The sequence below is a fragment of the Gambusia affinis genome, linkage group LG02 (genome assembly GCF_019740435.1).
Source record: "Gambusia affinis linkage group LG02, SWU_Gaff_1.0, whole genome shotgun sequence".
Classification (NCBI taxonomy): Eukaryota; Metazoa; Chordata; class Actinopteri; order Cyprinodontiformes; family Poeciliidae; genus Gambusia; species Gambusia affinis.
This window is the reverse complement of record NC_057869.1, coordinates 4,356,245-4,377,689: the sequence shown is the minus strand read 5'-3', so window position 1 is coordinate 4,377,689 and position 21,445 is coordinate 4,356,245. Positions and strand designations below refer to the sequence as shown.

Genomic DNA, 21,445 nt, shown 5'->3' with positions numbered 1-21,445 from the left:
GAATGTTCACACTGATGCGGTCAGTCACAAGCAGTTTGAGAAAATTCTTATTTTACTAAAACCTTTCAGAAGTTTTATTTCCCACTGTTATGTGGTTTAAGACACACACACACTACATTACAGTGAAGCTGTTAAGAAACATTTGAGCCACATGGAGGATGTTCTCTGCATCCGTGAAAGGAGAAAAAAACAAAAAACAAAAAGAAAACGCATATTTAAGCTTCCACTGCATCACCATCAGCTTCTTTCTTTAGGCTATGGCATTTTAAATTAATCTTTCTAATTCTTTCATTTTTAATTCTCTGCATAACTGCATAATTTATTCATGCATCTATAACTTTTTTGTGATCTGTGCGATCTATAATTTTTATGGCATAATTATGATTAAAATTTTGCTGGATTGTGTGGATAAGCTGTATCGTGCGGTCTCTGCCATCCTTATACACACTTTAAGAAAAAAGGGACCATCTGCTTTGCAATAAATCAATAAAGTCTTATGTCCCATCTTATCTTCATATATATGGAATATACTTTGCATACTCTAGTAGCATAGTTAGATACAGCTGAATCATCAAAGATCCCGCTCAGTCAGCTTCTTTTTCTTCAATACCCCAACAAACCAAAATAAGAAATTCATTCAGAAGAGGTGGATGATATTTTCATCTACTTTTCATAGCCCCTGGGTAAAAAAGCCCCTCCTTAACTTTTACCATGGCATTTAACTCTCTTTATCCTTCCTAAATGTGAGCTGTTCAGAAAGAAAAAAAAGGACCAAAGGCCTTTTGACAGCAGCTCTGTTCTCCCCTGCCAGAAGCTGCTGTCTGTAATCACTCCCATAGCACACTGACAGAACACTGCCGGTGCTGCATAAACAAAGGACCAAAAAAGAAAAACTGAAATTGCTTGGAAAATATGTTTCTGTTTATTGGTTGTCTTTTTTGAGCAAAAATATGTCAGCAAGTCAATTTCATTTTACATTGTATGACTGCGAGCCCATTAAAGCGGTTTTCTCTCTTTTCGCCTGTTTTCCTGCACTTAGTTATTTCACATTTCTATCAGGCAATCCGAGGTTAAATATTTCATAACCTTCAGTAACCAATTTGGCACAAATCAGCCTGAACAAAACCGTATCAAACTTGTTTCATCTTTTACTGTCTGGGCTGTGTTCTTTTTCATGTTCAGTGCAGCTTGAAGCGAGACGACTCCATGTCATCATGCAAAAGATCAGACACTTCAACTACAAATTCCTGTGAATTTAGCTCTCATTCCACAATTAGGAAAACATTTTCCACTTTCCTGTAATTTGTAAAATGTAAAATCTTGGCCAATAAAGGTTCAGATAACATCAATCTCCTAATAAACATATTTAGGCTTTAATGTAAACTAATAAGGAGGACTCAGGTTGTTCAAAAAAGAACTCAAAAAAAGGTTCTGTGATTACATCTCTCTAAATATAGTTCCAGTATGAGGCTGAAAATATACTAATCTTAATATGATTTTTATCATTTTGAGCATTTTAATTATTTGAATAAGTCTTTTTCAGACTATAATGATTATACAATTAACAGTCTCAATGAATAAAAATTAAAATACAATCTGTTTACAGATACTGACATTATTCTAGCTGGATATTAAACTATGTGTTTTGATTCAGTTAATTTATGCTGAAGAATCAAAGGTTTTAGCTGCCAAACTCTGGTTGAGTTGACTCAATTACTCTCAAACAAGTCAGGGTAAGTGCTCAGGTCATTAAGTGCCAAATGGCAACACTGGATACGAAATGTTTAATACAGCACCATTTCTGTATGAAAATTATTGCTTAGCACATAAAATGGAATGGAAGAGACAAGCTAACAGGGTAATACGCCACATAATTAATTTTTTTATGGCATGAACACAGAAAGTGACCCATCACTTTTAGCCAAATGTGTCAGCGCTAATGTGCAAAATTAATCCAGATAACTAAAAATTAAATGACTTGTATCTGCTGCTTTTTCAGACAAAATAATGCAGTTGTCAAGTAATATCTGAAAATAAAAAAAGAAAAGAAAGACCAAAGTGATGGAGGAGAGGAAACATTACAGGCCAGCAGCAGGAATGATGACGCAAGTTTATTTTAGGTACGGAAAAAGTATAACTTGCCGAGAAAAAGATATTTATTGTAGGGGGAAACCAGGCAGGTATCAGGACAAGTTCTTACAGATATTCAGAATTTACTTTCACTCACTCCAAAATATTTATGTTTGTATTTAGGAAGAAGGCTATGTGAAGTTTATATTTAGACACTACTGTGCCAATAAAGATTTTTTTTTATATATAACTAACAAGTGATGTAACATAGGAGCTTACTATGACATACTGGCATGTGTGTTTGAGATCAGTCTTACTCAATATTAAACTTGTGATCTGGCTTTTAAGCTGAAATGAGATCAGTTAATTTGGAGACAGTCCTCATTCTGACTTATTCCATGCGCTCTTCCAGATATACCCTTTCCAATTTTGAAGTAGGAGCATATTTCGTGGTGTGAAACCTTTTAGTTATGGCAATGGGAAACTTACTTTTTGGAGCAGAGTTCCTTCACAAAAATCCTGATTCAGGTATTGGGATTTTTTCAGAACATTAAAAAAACAATGTCTTTCTATGAGGGATGACAGCTTGGATGAGATGATTGAAACATGGCTAGCATTGGGTTTTCCAACAAGAAAATTATCCCAAGAGAGAAACTCTCTAAAAACTTTGAGTCACATATTGGTGAGAAATTGGCTGAGATAAATCCACAGGAAGTTCCAACTTGCGCACACACACCTAACTTTGCTTTTTGGGGGGAATGATGAGTGGTCTTCAGAAAGCAGACCTTGTCTGGATGGACTTAGGAAGTACTTGTCAAAGTAGCTGCAACAAGATACTGTGACACTAGTGAATGTGCTCCCTAATTGGCTCCACTATCAATTCTTCTGGAGAAGGAGAGAGCGGAAAGAACTCAGCCGCAAATTTATTGTGCCTCCGACAGGCTATTTGCATACGCTAAATGAAATCCCCATCAGCCAGTCAGATATACTGTACCTCTGCTAGTGATGGATTAATACTCTTCATGCTACATTCCCTGCATTTAGCCACAAGCTGCTGCCTGCAGATGAGGCGCACTCTTACATGCAGGCTGTAAACGGCAGAGTTAGAATAAAACACAAAAGCCCTTTGGATAGACCAGCTGAACTGAAGCAACCAAACTTTCACTCACACCTAAATGTATTGTCACAGATGAAAGGACTAATCCTATGTTAAAACATGACGATGCATAACCAGAGAAAAACACACGCACAATAAAAAACACCAGGCACAAGCCAGTAAATCCCTCTGACAGATGTTTGTAATTAGAAAGCATCAAAAAGCTCAGTATTTGTGTATTTAAATTATATTCCTTTGGTCGGTCTCCAGGCGGTCCATATGGAGAGGTCGAGTGCCGTACAGCATGAGAGAAAATGATGCACACACCCTGTCTTTCCGGGAGACATTGGAAATTTACAACGTGTTATTCTCATTTTCACTCACAATCTGTTTATTACAGCCACCTGTCGCCCCTAAAGCGATAGGAGTGATAAACATGGGATGAGGCAATGGATGTGCAGCTTTTAGTTAAAGCCATAAAGCAGTTGTTTGCAGCTGCTTGGGTTCTCACCTCAGCAGTGAACTGCAAGGTAACATGGCATGTCTTCCATGTATGCTCAATACATTGCATCACAAAGATTATTTCCATTAATGAAATAGTGACTATTTTCTGACCGTGTGGTTGAACTGTGGAATTAATTTGTAATAGTTTCTATTTCTAGGGGTGAAGTGTTTGTGAAAAACTTGTACAAAGCTTTCTTGCATAACGAACCAGAGTGAAGTTACATAAGAAATAATGAAGCTTAAGGATTAAGGTTGCTGTCACAGAGTTTTTCATCCTTCTAAGTGTGTTGTTCTAAAAACTGTGCTTCAAGTGGGCCAATGCATGAGTAAATGATGGTCTTTGGTGGAACATGAAGTCCTGTTTGACGTTTGTGTGTAGCTTTCTTGTATAATTCATCAATGAAGAGTACACAATTCCCCATTGTCAATGACACTGGGATGGGTTAGTTTAACTTTTGTCATATTTAAGGATAAACTGACAATCAGAGGGTGATTGAGATGCTGTATGAAAAACCATAAGAGGTCAATTAGATATGAGCACAATCAATCAGAAAGTAGGTCAGGCTGCCAGCAGTTGGAGTCATATTTTGTATTCCTCAAGGTGAGGTCAATGAATATTCATCAGTTGAGCATCATAAAATTAAGAATCAATCAAGTCAATCACGTTTTTTGTATAACATACTTCAGCAACAAGGCAGTTCAAAGTGCTTTATATCATAAAAACGTCATATAGACACCAGTTGTGAAACCATTAACAAACATTACGTTTTGTCAAGTGCCATCATCAATATACATCAAATATTTCGGTCAATGTTCCAGTTATTATGGGTTAAAATATGGGAAGAACGTTAACTATTTGGTCACTGTCACAACATTTAAGAAGCATTTGCATAAATCCTGTAGCAGTGACACACATGTATGGTACATATGGCATCTCAGATGACGCTCATGACATGAAATTTATCCTTACCTAAAAGAATTCCTAGCAGGCCTGGTTACATAAAGATCAAATTGCATACTTTAAAATATCTGTTGTGTAGGAAGGCGATGCTGATTGTTATCTACCAAAGGCGGAATGTCTTCCTACACCATTGAAACACAATGCAGATATTCAATGGAGTGATTGGATAAAATGTGCTGCACAGATGGATGCCCTGGGAGAAACTCATCCAGTTGTTCTGTGTGCCAAGGACAATTTAAATTTTAGCTAGAAGCTCTTTTTACAGCGTATGCACTGAGAAGGAAAGGTACATCAACTTGTTAACACTCGCTTCGTGAGAGTAATTACTTTTAATACCACAGCTAAAATGATTTATTTGGTCTATTTATGTATTCAATAAGACTTTCCTCCATAAAGCTCTTGCTGGTGTAGAAATCAAATCAAATAAGTGCTGCGTTGTCTCTCACGGATTGATGCACCTTAATGATACTTCCTGCTGGATGATGTTTCTGATATTTTGATACAAAATGCTATATTATGTTAAATATCGATTGACTTGTGGAAGGCTGTTTAGAGTTACATTACAGAGTTAGAAAATTACTGTGTTTTTTTTTTCTGGATGGCTTCAAACCCAACACTGGACAGCATGAGGGGAGAAAAGAAGGCAGATATAAAAACAGAGCACAGAAATAACAGATTGTTGTTAAGAATGTAAGCAATCAGTGCATGCAATTCAATCACATTGTATATCCTATACAATGGATGAATATCATTTCATCAGGTCTGATCAGTAGCGCACAAACTCCCCAGATTATTGCTGTAATTTGCTGCAAATAGTCCTTTACGTCACATATTTATGTAACTGTACCACTTTAGAAACAATTTTCATGGAATAAAAATTGTTTCACAGAAATCATGACAGCTAAAATAAAAGTCAATTTCTGTCTAGTTAAGGAGAGTCTCTTGGTAGCCAGCCTCCTCAGCAATCTGCTCATATTTCTCAAAACAAACTGCGGAAAAAGGTGTGCTGTTTCTCATATGATAAGCTATAAGATCCAACATTGTTGCATTTCTAATTATATTAAAAGGAACTGAAAGTGAACACACTTTGATACTTCCTTGAGGTTACTCCTGTACATTGCTATCCCATTTGAATATGAACACTAAAACTTGCACCATCATAGACAATTTTGCAGAGTAGCTGGAATTTAAATGAAGCCACTTTTTTTGGTGGAAAGCTCTGAGATCATACCTCTCCCATCCAGGTAGATAAATGAGAGCAGGCTGCTGATGATGCATTTCGATTCAAAGGTTAATTGACGGCAGAAGTATTTCACTCACTCAAGCGATCCTGTTTGCTGCATCCGTTACAAGTACAAAAGCTGCCATGCTTGGACTGTTAAGAGGGATGTCCTGATTCTGAGAGGTTCTGAGCACTGAGCTGAAGGTCATGTGTAATGTAGTGAGCTGATACAGTTCTTGATGTTCAGTTAATGTTGGAGACAGAAGTCAGTAAGCAGCTACAGTGGAGCATTAAATGTCACTGAATGAGCAATTCCTTATGGAAGTGGTTTTCATTTTAAAAATCCTAATAAAATCAGTATTATGAGTATGTTGACATGTAGATAGCTGTTGTTTTTTTCTTTTAGCAACATAGTTATAATCCCTGTTTAGAACATCATTAGTATCTACTCAGCTTCTCTAAGATTTATTTATTAATCAAAAATATTGGAGAAATAAAGCAATGTTTAAAGAAGTCAACTGAGATTAAAAACAACACTAATGTGTTCAGCACAATAATAAAAATATTAGTTAAGATCTGTGAAAAGCCGAATAAAAATAATATTAATAGCAATAACACAAGCAAAAAAATTCTAGTTGTTTAAGTCTGAAGGATTCTTTTTGTAATCCCCTCCCAGTCTGTAATTAGTAATCTTTTCACAATTAGAAGACTAATGTTTGTTTGGAGTATGCAATGAACACAGTTAATCTAGCTCTTCTATTTTTGCATCATATGATGTAAATCACATCAAGATCATTTAATTGTTTTTAATTCAAGTTTTTAAAGCTAGGATTGCTTGGTTTTTCTTGATTCCTACCTTAATGTACACTTAATCATGCAAAGTGGGAGCAATAGCTCTTTGTATCTAGTAATTGTTAAAAAAAAGTTTGATTATTTGATGTCACTGTACCTGTATTTTCAGGTGTACTGGAAACCTACAAATTTTCATTCATAAATCCTTCAGGCGCCCTCTAACAACAGTAATAACTGCTTATTTTAACACTTCAAAATTAAATATACTTTAATATGCTTAAATACCCAAAGTGGAAACCATCTTAGTATTTCTCCAGAAGGTAACATCTGCAGTCTTCCTTATCTCTACCAGAGTTACTGTTGGGAGTACAGACAATCAGCATCAAGGATTGGCTACATTGCAGCAAAAAGAATGTCAATATTCTTCACCTAGGTTCACTTGCTTCCAATTTTTCTCTTATATAAATATATATTATTTCTAGTTATTTTAGTTATTTTATTTGGAAAACTGGACTATTGAACTGCGGATAGAGTTCACTGCAAAACATTCTAGTCAATGAATTGTAAAACAATGACACTTGTAAGATTTTATAAATTAAAAACACAGTTTGATGAACAACTTATAAAAAAAACAGAGGAAAGAAGAAAATTGCTGGCTTCATGTACTGAATTGCATGCACTTTGACACTTTGTGTTTACATGGAGTTTTTGTACAAGCTGCAATAGTTACGTTTTTTATCTTTTCCAGTTCTTCCTGAAAAATCTGTATTTTTGACCATGTGTTCTTTAAATTAAACAAAAATTCTACGTGTAATTTTAGAAAAATCAGAAACACCCTGTGTAAGAGCGACACTATTGTAAGTTTGCATTATAAGAACGGCCAAGTGGCTCTTTGTAAACCCAGTGAAGGGTTTGGAGGGTATTAAGTGTTTCGTAAGTGAACAGATAGAGAGAAGAGAAAATGTCAATAACTGTGAGAATGATGAGCATCTACTGATGTGCTGCTGGTCTCTGTAGCTTTGATAAGGGTGATTTCAGCTCAGTATGCTCACCAATGCAGGAGCTTCCGTCTAGCTGGTAGGATCCATTGTCATGGAAACCACTTCTGCATTCACAGTGGTACCAGCCAGGTAGGTTGACACAGCGGGAGTGGTTGTGGCACTCGATCAGGCCCTCTGCACACTCATCTATATCTGAAGACATGAAAACACAATAGCAACAGAATCAGCCGCAACATATTTTATGAGAAGAAAACTCGAACCCGAAAGCTCCCCTCATTTGTGTTTTTTGATATCATGTCTTTTTAAATCTGAAGAGGGTATGGCAGCTGAGGCTGATCTAATCAGAACAAACCACTGCTGCAACTGCAGAGCTGAAGCAGTGGTTGCCCACGTCAACCATCTCCTCAGTCTACTGGAGCAGTAATCAACTCTCAAAAAATCACTTTGTTTTAGAGCAGAAATATTTTCACTGTGAATGTTTTCATATACCTTCTCTTTGCTTGTTTCATTTTTCTTACTCAGCAGACTTTGGCGTGCTGCATGCATACACATGCTCAGCCACGAGGTTTAAGGTCTTTGCACCTTCTCAGGAGAGTAAATGTGTCTCATCCATTATGTATGCTGTTAGCTCTGCTCCTCATCTACAGCTCTCTCCCTGCTGGCAGTAAAAGCTGACCTGCGTGCATGCTTTAGCTAAGGTGTGACTGAAGGTCACAACTTCAATCACGTTAATGCAGAACAGGACAAACAAAAAACTGAAGTGAGGGAATCTGCATTGACTTTTAGGTATTTTCCAAGCATCTAATGTTGAAGACGTTGGTGATGTGAAATTTATACTTAGTACTAAATTGCATCAATAAAAAGACATGAAAGAAAAAGTATTGTTTCAGTATATGCATTAGCTTTTATTATTATTATTATTATTATTATTATTATTACTATTATTATTATTATTTTGTCATATCACAATCAAAGATGATACACATTATCAACCAATCATCTTTGAGTTTTAAACCAATTATTTGTGTGGCATAATTTTAGATTTACAGATGTATACAGCTAATCAACAGGGTAGGCTCTGTGAATCTGTATTTGAAATGCTGCACCATTCTGCTATGGCATCTTTATTTGGGATATGATTCAACCAAGCTAAAGTCGTAATATAAAGAACAAATATTTTTGTGTATATTTTTGACCAAATGACAGAAACTTATACCTGCTAAACCAGCCTGCGTTTGACCTGTTAGTTGTGCACTGCCTTACATTGTATTTGCAAATAAACTCACTCCTGTGAAAACTGACGACTGTGAAATATTTACAGCTAGTGAAATTGTTTTCACAGTACAATTATTCTTTTAAAGGGCCCTATAACCACTGAAAGTCAGCAAATGTTCTGTCTATAAAATCTGTTTTGATGTCTTTCCATTTTATTGCATTAATAGTACACACTCAAATGGTCTAAAGCACCACACTGACTTTGTTTTTATTTTTTTCATTTTACCATGGGTAAATCACATATTTTCTAGCTCCTGCAAATGTTAAAACTGGATCCTGTTACTTTTGACTATAATGCATTAAGTAGTGAGTGTGCTGGAGTGTGCACTGGTCTGGTGCAGTTAGGTAATAAGATGTGACAGTTGTCTGGAGGGTTGCCTTCTGTCAGACTCTCGGGTCACAAATCTGCTCATAACTACAACAAAAATATTCCCTCTTTGAAGGTCTGTTGGAAGAACAAAAATCTAGAGGTGGCTGCTGGCTGAGAACAGCTAACAGCTCAGTAGAATAAAGCTGGGTTCAAATAACCTTTAAACAATAAAGATACAGACCTAAAAATTTCCTGACTTCAGAAGTCTGCTCTGTGGTTTTCTGCATTCAAGTTAATACACATATCAGTATTTATATATAAAAAATTGCAAACGTTGTCAATGTTCAATTTGAAAATGCTATAATAAAAACAAAATAGCTCTTTGTTCAACCATGAAGAAAAGAGTTCTCTTTGTTAGTGCATTTAAAAAGAAGAGGTAATCCAAATACATCTACCTCTGCGAAATGGTTTCACAAATACACACACTTAAATTTAATTGGTCCCTTTAGCCTCTCTAATAGCATACAAGCTAAGTGTGCATCTGCATTTGCTGTTTAACAGGACAATACTACTTCTGTTGACACTAAACATTCAGACAATTTGTTTTATTGTCTTGTCAGTTGTCCAGACTAGAGTATGTAATGTTTATTGTTATAATGGATTTGTTATATATTTTAATTTTTTCAGACTTACAGAAATGCTGGGGTGTGATATGTGAACATGCTCAACTCTTGCATTTTGACTGGAGTATATCTCCACTGTCTTGTTTAGACCAATTAAAGCATGGTTGTAATCACTGGCTCAGTGTTGTGCCTACTGTTGAATTGAGAAGCTGTATTGCACAAAAAAACTGAGAAGTTGACCATTGACTGCCTATGACCATTTGGAAATATGTTTTTCTTGAGCTGTAGCACAGCTACCTTAACAGGCTCTTTATGAGCTACAGCAAGCTAAGATTATTAAACATGTCTTAATTAATTATACTTATAGTATGCATAGTACTTCTATATCATTGTTTAGCTTTACCCAATGCTTAAATTTTACTACATTTTTTTTATTCACTAGTTTTGTTTTTGCACAAACTTGTTTTTCTTTCTTAAAAAAGCATAAAATGGAGACAATCCTAACCCTAACCCATAACACAACTGTGCAACAGTGCTGCTTAAGTCAATCATAGCAACAATAAACAGAAATTTATCACAGGTAACACATTGTGCACTTTTTTTAGTGTGATTGTGGAAAAGAAAAATACCTTTCAACAATAAAGGCATAATGTGTTACATTTTCCAAAGATTACTGGCATTAACAAAATGTACATTTGTATAGATTTATGAATTGTTTTTGATGACACCTAAAGCAGAACACAACTTGTTAATTCACAACTAGGATAAAAAAAACAAACACATTTTATCTAAAAGCTGAGCTCATATCCAGCTTTGTTCTTCAAAGCTACAGAGTCTGAACAGAACAATGTAAGCTTTTAAATGAGGCTTTGCTGGTATGGCCATAATGTGAGTAAAAATGTGCATTGAAACACAACGTCCTCCATCTTATACTATCATATATCATATTAGAGCTGCTGTCAGCTGCTAGCAATCTGTGCAGAAAAATTACTGATAAACCTTACCCTCTGAATAGAGTTCATACAAATTTTTACTCTAAATCTCTCTAAAGATGGGAAACACTTGAATTATATTTTTAAAAAAATCACTATGAAATAATGAACCATAGCTATTTCTATATGTACCCGACCACAGTAATCTCATCTCATACTTGTCTTCTGATAAACACATTTTAAGAGGATACTGTTAAATCACAACAAAACAGCATGTAATTGTTTTAAGCTGCTTACACAGTAGGGTCTTTTCTAAAGTAATTGAGAACATAATCCAGTATATATAACAATACCTCTACATATCCACTGAGATATTTCCTATAGTTCATTTACTATATAAATGCTGTCAATGGACTACTGACAGAGAGAACATGGGGGGAAAAATTTGTGAATGCAGCACATCTGCAAGAACTATGGCATTGATTCAAGGCTACAACTCAGCACAAGTCTCTGCAATATTGGTGACACGGCTGCAAATACACTCTGTGACAAAAACTGTCATCCCCGTCTGCTGAAAAGGAGAAACAGCACTCATTGAAGTTATCCAGACAACCCTAACCGATTCCACTGCCAGAAGGAGACAAAGCGGTTCCCTTGGGTACCATATGGAGCAACTGACATAGGCAACACAGTACCAAACATTCCCTGTTAAAAGTTTCCACAAGATCTGCCATGTACATTGTCACCACCACCTCATGTGATGGCTTTGAAGGTGTTTCCATGTTTACTCACCCAAATATAGAGGAACGACTGAACTGAGTGAGATTGAGTACTTGCTATTCTTATCTTGGCTACTTTTATTTTTCGTTGGAACAAAATCTTGCTCCATTCTAGAAGACTCAATGTGCCACAGCTGCTTACCCTCGTCATAGTAAATCATTTCTATGATTTACCAGATATAGTTTCACAAGCAAAATTATTTTAAAACAAATACATATAAAAATAAATAGGAAAACACCTAGAGATCAATAAATTCTCAAAAATAAAAAAAAGAGTTTTTCACTTTGTTGACTCCATTTGTTTCATGGTCCATGTAAGTTTTTTTTTCATATAAACATCCCTAATTGACTTTTACTATTACTTTTTAGTGCTGATGTTACAAAAGTGAAGGAATTAAAACCTGACTACCCTCGATGTTTGTTTAATGAAACTACGTACATTTGGTGTAAAAAACATTTTCTATCTACTGCTATTAAAGCCCTGTTTATCACAAGCTTACTGACCACTTGGGCTAGTAAATGTTCATCCCACTTTCACTAACTGCTGTTCAGTTTGTTTCTTTGTGGTTGTGTATAAAAGTACATTTTTCATTGCTGGTGTCTGTGCTTATGGCCAAGAACAGTCTTCTCCTCTCTATGCCTGTGAAAGTGAAGTGGACAGATGACCTTCCTGTGATATGAGGTACAATATGCTAGACTCCACACTCCATCAATCTGGGTTAGAGCTATGAAAGAGAGGAAGCAAGACAGCAACTCCACGTTTTCTTCTGCTTCCTGCTATGACAATACAAACAAGAGCTCTTAGCACTGTTTGGAAGATCTCCCTTTAGCCTCATCTGTGAATATTGTCATTGGAAAATAAAGGCTTTTTGACAGCCCTTATCTTTAAGAGGAATGAAATACACCTCACAGGGAAAACTTGTAACAAATCCACATAAAGACTAAAATAACTCAGAAGGTCTCTGGAGAGCCTTCTACCCTGCTGAGCTCTACTTACCTACTGCAACAACTTCCAGGATAACATTGCATTAACCGTTTGCAAGAATATGAACCTGGAAATTAATGAGAACACAGAGAGCATGACAGAGCTGAAATATACACCATGTTCCAAATTATTATGCAAGTAATATGTTCTCAGATTTTCTTAAATGGTCAACGCAAATGATGGCCAGTATAATTTTCAAGTCATGAACTATTACAGTATAAATCATATTTTACTGAACAAAGCTCCCCATTTTCAAAAATCAAAAAGTACTGTTCCAAATTATTATGCACAGCATATTTTCTAAACATTTTATGGATTATAAAGAACTGCATTCCACCCTCAGATTTTCTGCTTGAAGAAACTCCAAAGGTTCTCCATAGGGTTGAGGTCAGAGGAGGATGGTGACCACATTATGCCCATAGCTGCCAATGACACAGTTGTATTCCTTGCAGCATGAGATGGTGCATTGTCACGCATGAAGATGATTTTGCTACTGAAGGTACGGCTCTCCCTTTTGAACCATGAAAGAAAGTGATCAGTCAGAAAGTCCATATATTTTGCTGAGGTAATTTTCACACCTTCGGGGACTCTGAAGGGGCCAACCAGTGATTCTCTCCACATGATTTCAGCCCAAAGCATGACTCCACCACCTCCTCGCTGACGTCACAGCCGTGTTGGGACGTGGTGCCATCCACCACCAATCCACTACTGTGTCCATCTGGACCATCCAGGGTTGCACAGCAGTTATCAGTGAACACGTCTGTTTGAAAATTAATCTTCATGTAACAGTGGACACACTGCAACCTCTGGTTAGGGGCCCAATAGTAAGTTCATGCACCTCAAGCCTCTGGAGGATCCTCCACCTTGAGGTTCCAGAGGCACCAGCAGCTTCAAATAACTGTTTGCTGCTTTGAAAGGGCATTTTAACGAATTTGTCTAACAAAAACCTTCCTCGTTATGCCTTTGTCTGTACAAACCCATCTTTGTTCTGAATCAGCCACAAATCTCTTCACAGTAAAACAACGCTTCAGTTTTCATTAAATATCAAACGTTTTCATATTTTGTCATACACTACAGTATCTGATGATTTTCGTCAGCAGAGACATCTTTTCTCTTTCCCATATTGTTTGAATCCTGTGGCCTGCTTAATAGAGTGGAACATCCTTCTTAAGTAGATTTCCTTTAATTGAGCTCACCAGACAAACTAATCAACCCAGATCTCTGAAATTAATTATAGTGATTCAAAGAGCCCCGACACAATATCATCTATAAATTTAATAGCACAACAAAAAATTTATCTTTATGACACTTAAATCCAATTTTCATAATAATTTGAAAGAAGAAGAGTGGTTGAGGCTGGTTTATAATGTCTGATATATCTAGAAAATTATTATTTAGGCAACTTAGGTGAGGTAACACTTAGCATCATTACTCTGCACATTGTAACATAAAAATCCAGTTCTATAATGTTTATATTTTCATATTCTAAGTCTACATTTGCACTACAATGTATTAGCACCGTGCTATCTTTGGCTACAACGGTACAGTGTAGACTAAGCATTACATGTTCATTCAGGTTATGTCACAATTCAATAATATGACATAAAACTGTCAGATTTCTTTTTAAAAGGGAGTCAGCAGTGATCCAAACACACAGCCTTTGGTCCATGTTATGGCACATTTAACTCTGAATCCTTTCAGTAGGGGAAAATGTTAGAACAAGGAATTCACTTCACCATAATCTGTTCAGCTTTTGATCCAGTGGAAGTGAAACCTGAGAAAATAGGGTGACTATGTAAACCCACTGGAAAATAAAAAAAACCTCAGAAGAATGGATCAACAGGGTAGGCGTTACAAAGATCAGCGATAAGATCGACTCTCTTCCCATCAGCTTTTTATGTTCAGGTGCTTTCAGGTTCTCAGTGAAGTAGGTGGCAAATCTGAGAAGAGGTGGATTTTATTACACTAGAAGAACATAAAGTCTGAAAATGGTTGGAAAAAGAAAGCAATGTTAACACAAGAGATAAGACTGAGGTGGAAATACAGCAGACTCAGAGAACATGTCACAGACAAAATTAAAATGTAAACCATAAACAGCTCACACATGATGCCAAAGGCAAAGCTTTTTGAGAAAAGTGGGAAAAACACAAACTGCTCTGTAAGAAATGGAAGTAATTTATCTATCATTCACATCTTCTTTGTTTTTTTTTAGATCTACAAATCTGCTGTGAGGTACTGGAAGGTTTTCAGGGAATTTAGAACCTGAAGTTGCACTGTTGCTCATGTAAGAAAGGAAATGAATGTAAAACGAACACCGACTTGTTTAACATGATTCAACCTTAAAGTCTAAACAATTTAGCTTGAGTTGCCAGTAAGAACTGTTTATATGCTGTTATTTTGCAACCTCTGTCAATTATGTATATTGTGCATATGTAGAAAGATGTTTTGACATTCACAGACTATGAGACAGATTTTCCACTGTATCACATCAATAAGAACCTAAGGCAGTAACCAAAAGGCCACAGGGAGGAGCCTCATTAGTAGGATGTCTGCATTTTGGTGTCCTATTAATGGGAAAGCTGCTTTCAGCAAATTATTACCTATTTTGCATAATGTTTTCCTTCCCTTGCCCTTCTGAAGTTCTTCAAGAAAAACATGCAGGATCATTTTGCAAATGCAATTTTGTAGTTTTTCAACCCAATTCGACTCTTTGCCTCTAATCAAATATAATTTCAATTTAGAGCCATAAATAATAAGCTAGCACCAACTCAGACAGGAAAATATTATGTAAAATAAGGTTTTATTCTGAGAAAACATTTCTGAAGGTTTAAAATGCCACATTGGTTAACCAGTAGATTGTTTGATGTTGTTTATTTGTGGTAGCGAGAGTGTTAATTACATCTTGGGTGACTGAATTCAGTAGCAACTGATGCATCCAGATTAAGAATAATTCACGCTAAGACTTTTACATAATAAGTAGTAAATATGCATTGTCTGCACTATCATTATTTGCAAAAATACTTGCAACCAAACTTTTAAAAGAAAATAAAAATGAAAAAAAAACTTCATTTGTCATAAGAATTTCTTCAACTATGTTTTCTATTTGATTAGCATGATATGAGTTCCTTATTGTGTTGCAGTTTAGGTTTGCAGCACACATTATGTGAATGACAGACAATTCTTAGGCCTTTCAATTTACTCCTGTTAATTAAACTGTATAACCTAATTAAGTCTAATCATTTCGATATGCAGTACGCAGTTGTAGCACAAACAAGGAAGATAAAATCATGTCAGACAACACAGAACTTTGGTGAAGTGAAGTGACAATTACAAGGGTGGGAAAGCTTTCTAGTGTAGAGAACTCAGAACTATGACAGAGGCCTGACTGGGTGTAGAAGTGAGAAGATTTATAAGAAACCTTACGGGAAAACTAGGGAAAACATGTTGTAAATTCTGACTTGTAGTTTTTCTCATTTCTCTGAGCTGGCAAATCACCGCAGTGAAATTACAATGCCAAGACAGAGAGGGAGACAAAAGCAGAAGATGTAGATAAAACAAAAAGATGGGAAATTAATTAACACATATTGATAAAATAGCAAGGGAATCAGCAAGAAGACAATAAAAATATATAGAAACAAGAAAATATCATAGAAAGCAGACAGTGAAGGAAATAATGAAAGGAATGAATGAAAATAGAAAAGTGAGAAGAAGAAGGGTGAGCTTGGAAACTGGAATGGAGAAATAAAAAAGGAAAGTAGAAATTGATATGAAAGAGTGGAAAACAGTGATATGACATAAAAAAAAGGACAAAGGGAAAAAAGTAAGTGGAATGAGTTGTTCAAAGATAAAAGGAGGAAGAATGGAAGCAATTTGGGGAAAGAGGAGAAAGACAGGCGGGTTAAGACTAAAATAGAACTGCTAAGGAAGAGGAAATGGGAATAAGGCTACAGATAAAACAGAAAAAAGGGAGCGGGTTAAAGGTGCAGAGTAAAATAAAGAAAAAGAAAAAGCAGTAATAAATGGTGAAAAAAAGAAGAGGGGGTTATGAAAAAGAAATGAGATAAAGAAGAGAAGCTAAAAGGAGTTAGAGCAGGAAAAATTAACTGTCCTTTCCTATGGCTCTCATGGGATCCTCAATCTCTGCTGTGTCTAATTTAAATAAAGGGCCTGGAGTTGGAACATAAATGTGTGTTTTGTATGTGTGGACATGGTCATAACTCCCAGTGGGTACTTTATCCCAATTCCACACCAACCACTTGTGCTTGGAGTCACAGAAAAAAGTTCCAACTTTAACCCAGTCCTGTTAAAGTACCTGAACGATAACGGTACCAGCTTGAATGGATAATGGATGAAAACTCTGAACAGAGAGGCTGGGTCAAAACAACAAAATAAATTGATCTGTAATTTATATTTAGAATACAGTAATGACAATAAATTATTATCTAAATGACATCACCAAATGTAGACAAATCTTTGCACCTACTAGAGGCTGAATAGTCATAGCACCTAAGAATAGTTTTAGGCATTCTTTATGTCTCCAAGCAAAACTGTTGAGCTGAACACACTGATTTTGCAGTAAATTATCTCTAGGATGATTTATTTCAAGTCAGTTTGAATGCTCAAAGCTTTGCATCACTCACTTTTCTACTGACTCCTGGGCTGTTTTCTACAGGCACAGTCTTAACGTGTATAAATAAAACAAAAGCCACATTATTATGATAAAATATGTTCCTAAGAAGCTGTATACATTACTTCTAATGTGCTGTGAACAAAACACCACTTTTAGACTTTTTACTCTTCATGATCTGCATCTTCTGGTCTTTGATATTTGCAGCTGTGTTCGAAAGAAACCTTTCCAGAGAAAGAAAGAAATCGGTTTTATCAGCTGTCTTGATTGAAATTATGAGTCTGTACTTAACATTTCTGAACACAAGGCAAATACCTGAACTAAGCTTTGAGTGATTTTATGTACCTGTTTCACAGCGGCGTCCTGTAAATCCTGAAGGACAAACACACGTGTTAGGAGACACACAGGTCCCTCCACTCCGACAACCATCTTCACAGAAAGCTGGAAAAACAAACAGCAATGAGTCAGTAAAGTCTCTCAGCATGTCATGGATGTGCTGCCAGGCATCAAACCACAAAAGGCTTTGAATCTGTGCAGTTAGACTCTGTGTGAAGTGGCATGGCATGTTAAGGCAGAAAGTACTCCACGGATTGCCTCAAAAAGAAGTATTAGAGAATTGAGGATGTTTCTATTTCTTTTGTTATTTTAATGGGGCTTAAAACTTTAGATAAAATGTGCCCCTGGCTGCTTCAAATTAAAGGTAGTATTATCCAAAGTTTGTGTAATAATGGTTAAAATGACTGTGGATTTGTTAAACTAGCTATATTTACAAGAGGTAGACTGGCCTTTATTTTAAAAGCCGGCAAGTAGGTAAAATCTTGGATTGTACAGCACTTTGTATCAACTGTGGTTGTTTTAAAGTGCTTTATAAATAAAGCTGGTTTGGTTTGGTTTGGTTTAGTGTTTTTCAGAACTGAAATTATGAAAAATTACAGATCTTTGCATTTATGCTCCCTTATGCATAATTAAGTTAATAACAAAATTCGTCCGCAAAAGTAGTCAAACTCCCACCTGCAGGTGGCAGTATTTTTTACTTTTACTTCACTGATCTTCGTTGTTAGTCAACATGTAGTCTTCATCTAATCTTTTTTCTTCTATGTAGATTTTGGAAGGGTTGAACAGTAAAAACATCCCACAATTCCTTGCAAATATTTAAAAGTAGTACAAAAAAATCTCAGATTTGATTGCAAAAACAAAAAAAAATCACAAAACAAAAATATGAAATCCTTTAAGCAGTAAGAAACATTGAAGATTTTTAATGATTTCATTTAAACCTTCATACTAACAGAATTTAACAGTCCTGAAATATGAAATCCAATCAATGCAAGTATCTTTACAAGTCACACTTCAACACATCAGTGGTTTCAAGACACACAGAATTCAAACTTGTACACCATGCAAGTCGATAAAAAAAGTCATTATGGCAATAAGGTTGAAACTAAAATAGGCATCAGTCATCCAAACAGAATAGCATTCATTAATTATGACATTCCTAGCCATTTTTGGAGGTATTAGACAGTTAAAAATCAATTTAAATGCATTGATTACTCAGGAGTTTTCCTTCTTTCTCTAAAATCATGTAAACAGCTTACTAGTGTAGTGTCATTTAAAGCTTGCACTACTCTGTGTTCTTATAACTTTTTTCCTTATAACTGTAAATAAAAATACTGGCAGTAAATTAATGCAATCCTGTTTTACTGTCTTGCTTTGTTGCAGCAAAGCAAATAGGACGTATATAGACATAACTAAAACCTGATGAAGTGTTTAATAAGCCAAGAGGACGTACTGTGTTCACTCAAAATGTGACTTTTCATTCATTGTGCAACTTATTCTACATTTACTAAAATAGTAAAGATGAGGCAAGAAATAGGCATGTATAACTTAGACAGCAGCTCAATAGTCGCAATATAAAAATAAAAGTGAGAACAAAACAGCCAAAAATACATACTTAGTGAACGGTTTTAAAGTGTGAAGGATAAAACCAAAAACAGGGCAGGCTTAATTGAGTAAGATAATTAAACAGAAATTACTCGAGTATTTCTAAGCTTAATTAATGACATGATTCAAGAGATGAGCCTTAATGGGCTGAAAAACCTATTTAAAGTCACATACCATACATAGGGTGTGTCAGCAAATATCTGTGTGCAGCGGCTTGTCTCAAATTAGTTTATGATACCAAAGAAAGACTATTTGTCTGCATAAATTATTATTATAACAATTTGGAGAAAAAGAGGCTAAAAATACAAACAACAGCATAGCAATAAATGAAAGCAGAACCCAGTGCCAGGAGAACCTTTATCAGGCCCTCATTAGGAGCCCATTGCCTCTATACTACTAAACCTCACTCTTAAAAATGTATTACATTTATATTGCCACAATTTATTTCCTGCTATAATTATCATTTCAACTTGATCAGCAAAATGCTGCCGGCCAGTTCAACTACAGGCATAATGAGACAGAGGGGCATCGTCACCAGATCAGTGTGGCGGGGGGATTTTCTAAAATCATACTGGAAATGAGTGCATTTCCAGTACGAATTTATCCCAGTATACCCCAGTTTACAGCTGCCTCCATCACAGCAAAAAGGTTCTATATATGACATAGGTGCTCAGGCATTTCCTGGAATGTTATTTCTACTGTCATTTATTAGGTTTGCTTCTTCATTTTATTAACTTAAAAAGTTCAATAGATTCAAATTCTGTGAATTAATTTTTTATTGAAAAATATTTGTATATCTGGCATACCCATTTTAATTTATCATTAAAATGATAAATTAGCTTCCATGTGTCAATATTAACCAACAAATGTTATATACATTTATCACTAAAGAAAACAAAACTCATGTAAAAGCAGCTCATTCCTTTGTTTAAAATAATACAACAGGAAAATTGGATTAACTTTTAAAGTCCAGTTTTTCTCAAATATCTTGAAAACGGATCGTAAAACAACGAAAGAAAAACAAAACAGGCAAAAATATTTTAGGAATTCCAATTCAGCAAATGAAACATCATAAACTTAGTAATTACTCTAATATCAACCTTCAGTTATAGTCCAGTGACTTACATAATCTAGAATACTTCAGTTTTTTATTTTAAATAGCAAGCAACTAATTACAGCTTACACAGAAAACAGAAAAAGAAGCGTTGTTGTTTTCCTGCCATATATATGTGCAGCCTTTCAAAACGTGGCTGTGATTTTCCATTTCCAGGCAGGCTTGAAAGGAGAATCAGAAATGCATTGCTGAGCTTCTACAAACACTGTGGGGAACATGGAAAACAAGTGGTATTTCACATTCACAAAAAAAAGAGAGAGAGAGGTGTTGTTGTATTGTATTCTCTGCTATTTCCTTACTTGTGCCAGTAGTCAGTGATGTTTGTTTCCTACTCTCTGACACAAAAAAACTGAAGTTTACCATTGATTCCACTAAGACTTCACAAAAGCTGTTATCTTGAATATCTCACAAAATCCCTGTCCTACTCTTACTCAACTTAAATTTCCATTTTCCTCTGCAATCTGTGATGCCCTAACACAACATTACCAGGACCGGCGCAACAGGAACAGATTCAGTCGGTCCTGGGGTTGTGAGGAGACGAAAACCTTCCTTCAATATACTCGTCTTGACCTCCAGCTAAAACATCTCTCTGCTTAAGTGAGAGGGTTGCTGACTCGTGACTTCCTGAGACATGCTTATACTCATAGATTTGCCATTTGAGTTCCCCATTACATGCCATAGATTGCTTTCCAGTGGGGTGGCAAGAATGAAATCATTCCACTCTGCGTCATGGCAAGCCACCGCATTTACGCTCGTTGGGCATCCAAGGAGCCATTTCGGAATTAAGAGCAGGAAAGTCAGTGAATATTCCACAATTTACATTGTGCTATGAACGGAAAAAAACTCCTAAAACTGATAGAACAAAACTGATGTCATGATTAGCATCTTTGCTGGTTTAGCAATGTTCAGTAGCATGGTGCAGATTGTAACCTCCTAATCATCACATATTTAAGAGGGGATGCAACATTATGACCTTATAGATTTAGGAAAATTATGTTTTAATTCCCACTGTAAGTGTTTTGTGTTTCAGAAAAGTGAACTCTAGGATTTCAGCAAAAACATCAGTAATGGCAAAAGTGACCAGAGCAGCTAGCTAACTTTGTTTTGCTGAGCAGCACATCTTTAATGTAAGTCAGGTAAGCCTGTTGCTGTCATAGCACCCACCCAGGGTGTTGATATCATAATATATGACAGAAAGTAATTGCCTCTCTACGAG

General features: G+C 35.8%; 1 protein-coding gene across 6 annotated transcripts in view; it reads right to left on the bottom strand.

Moving 5' to 3' along the window:
* Positions 1-21,445, bottom strand: part of LOC122844826 (protein kinase C-binding protein NELL1-like) — a 225,922-nt gene that overhangs the window by 9,551 nt on the left and 194,926 nt on the right. For all 6 annotated transcript variants that reach the window (XM_044140629.1, XM_044140638.1, XM_044140607.1 and 3 more), the window contains 2 exons: positions 17,523-17,618; positions 7,698-7,838 (listed from right to left, as the gene is read on the bottom strand). In XM_044140629.1, the coding sequence (XP_043996564.1) occupies positions 7,698-7,838; positions 17,523-17,618 (237 nt within the window). The remainder of the gene's footprint in view (positions 1-7,697; positions 7,839-17,522; positions 17,619-21,445) is intronic.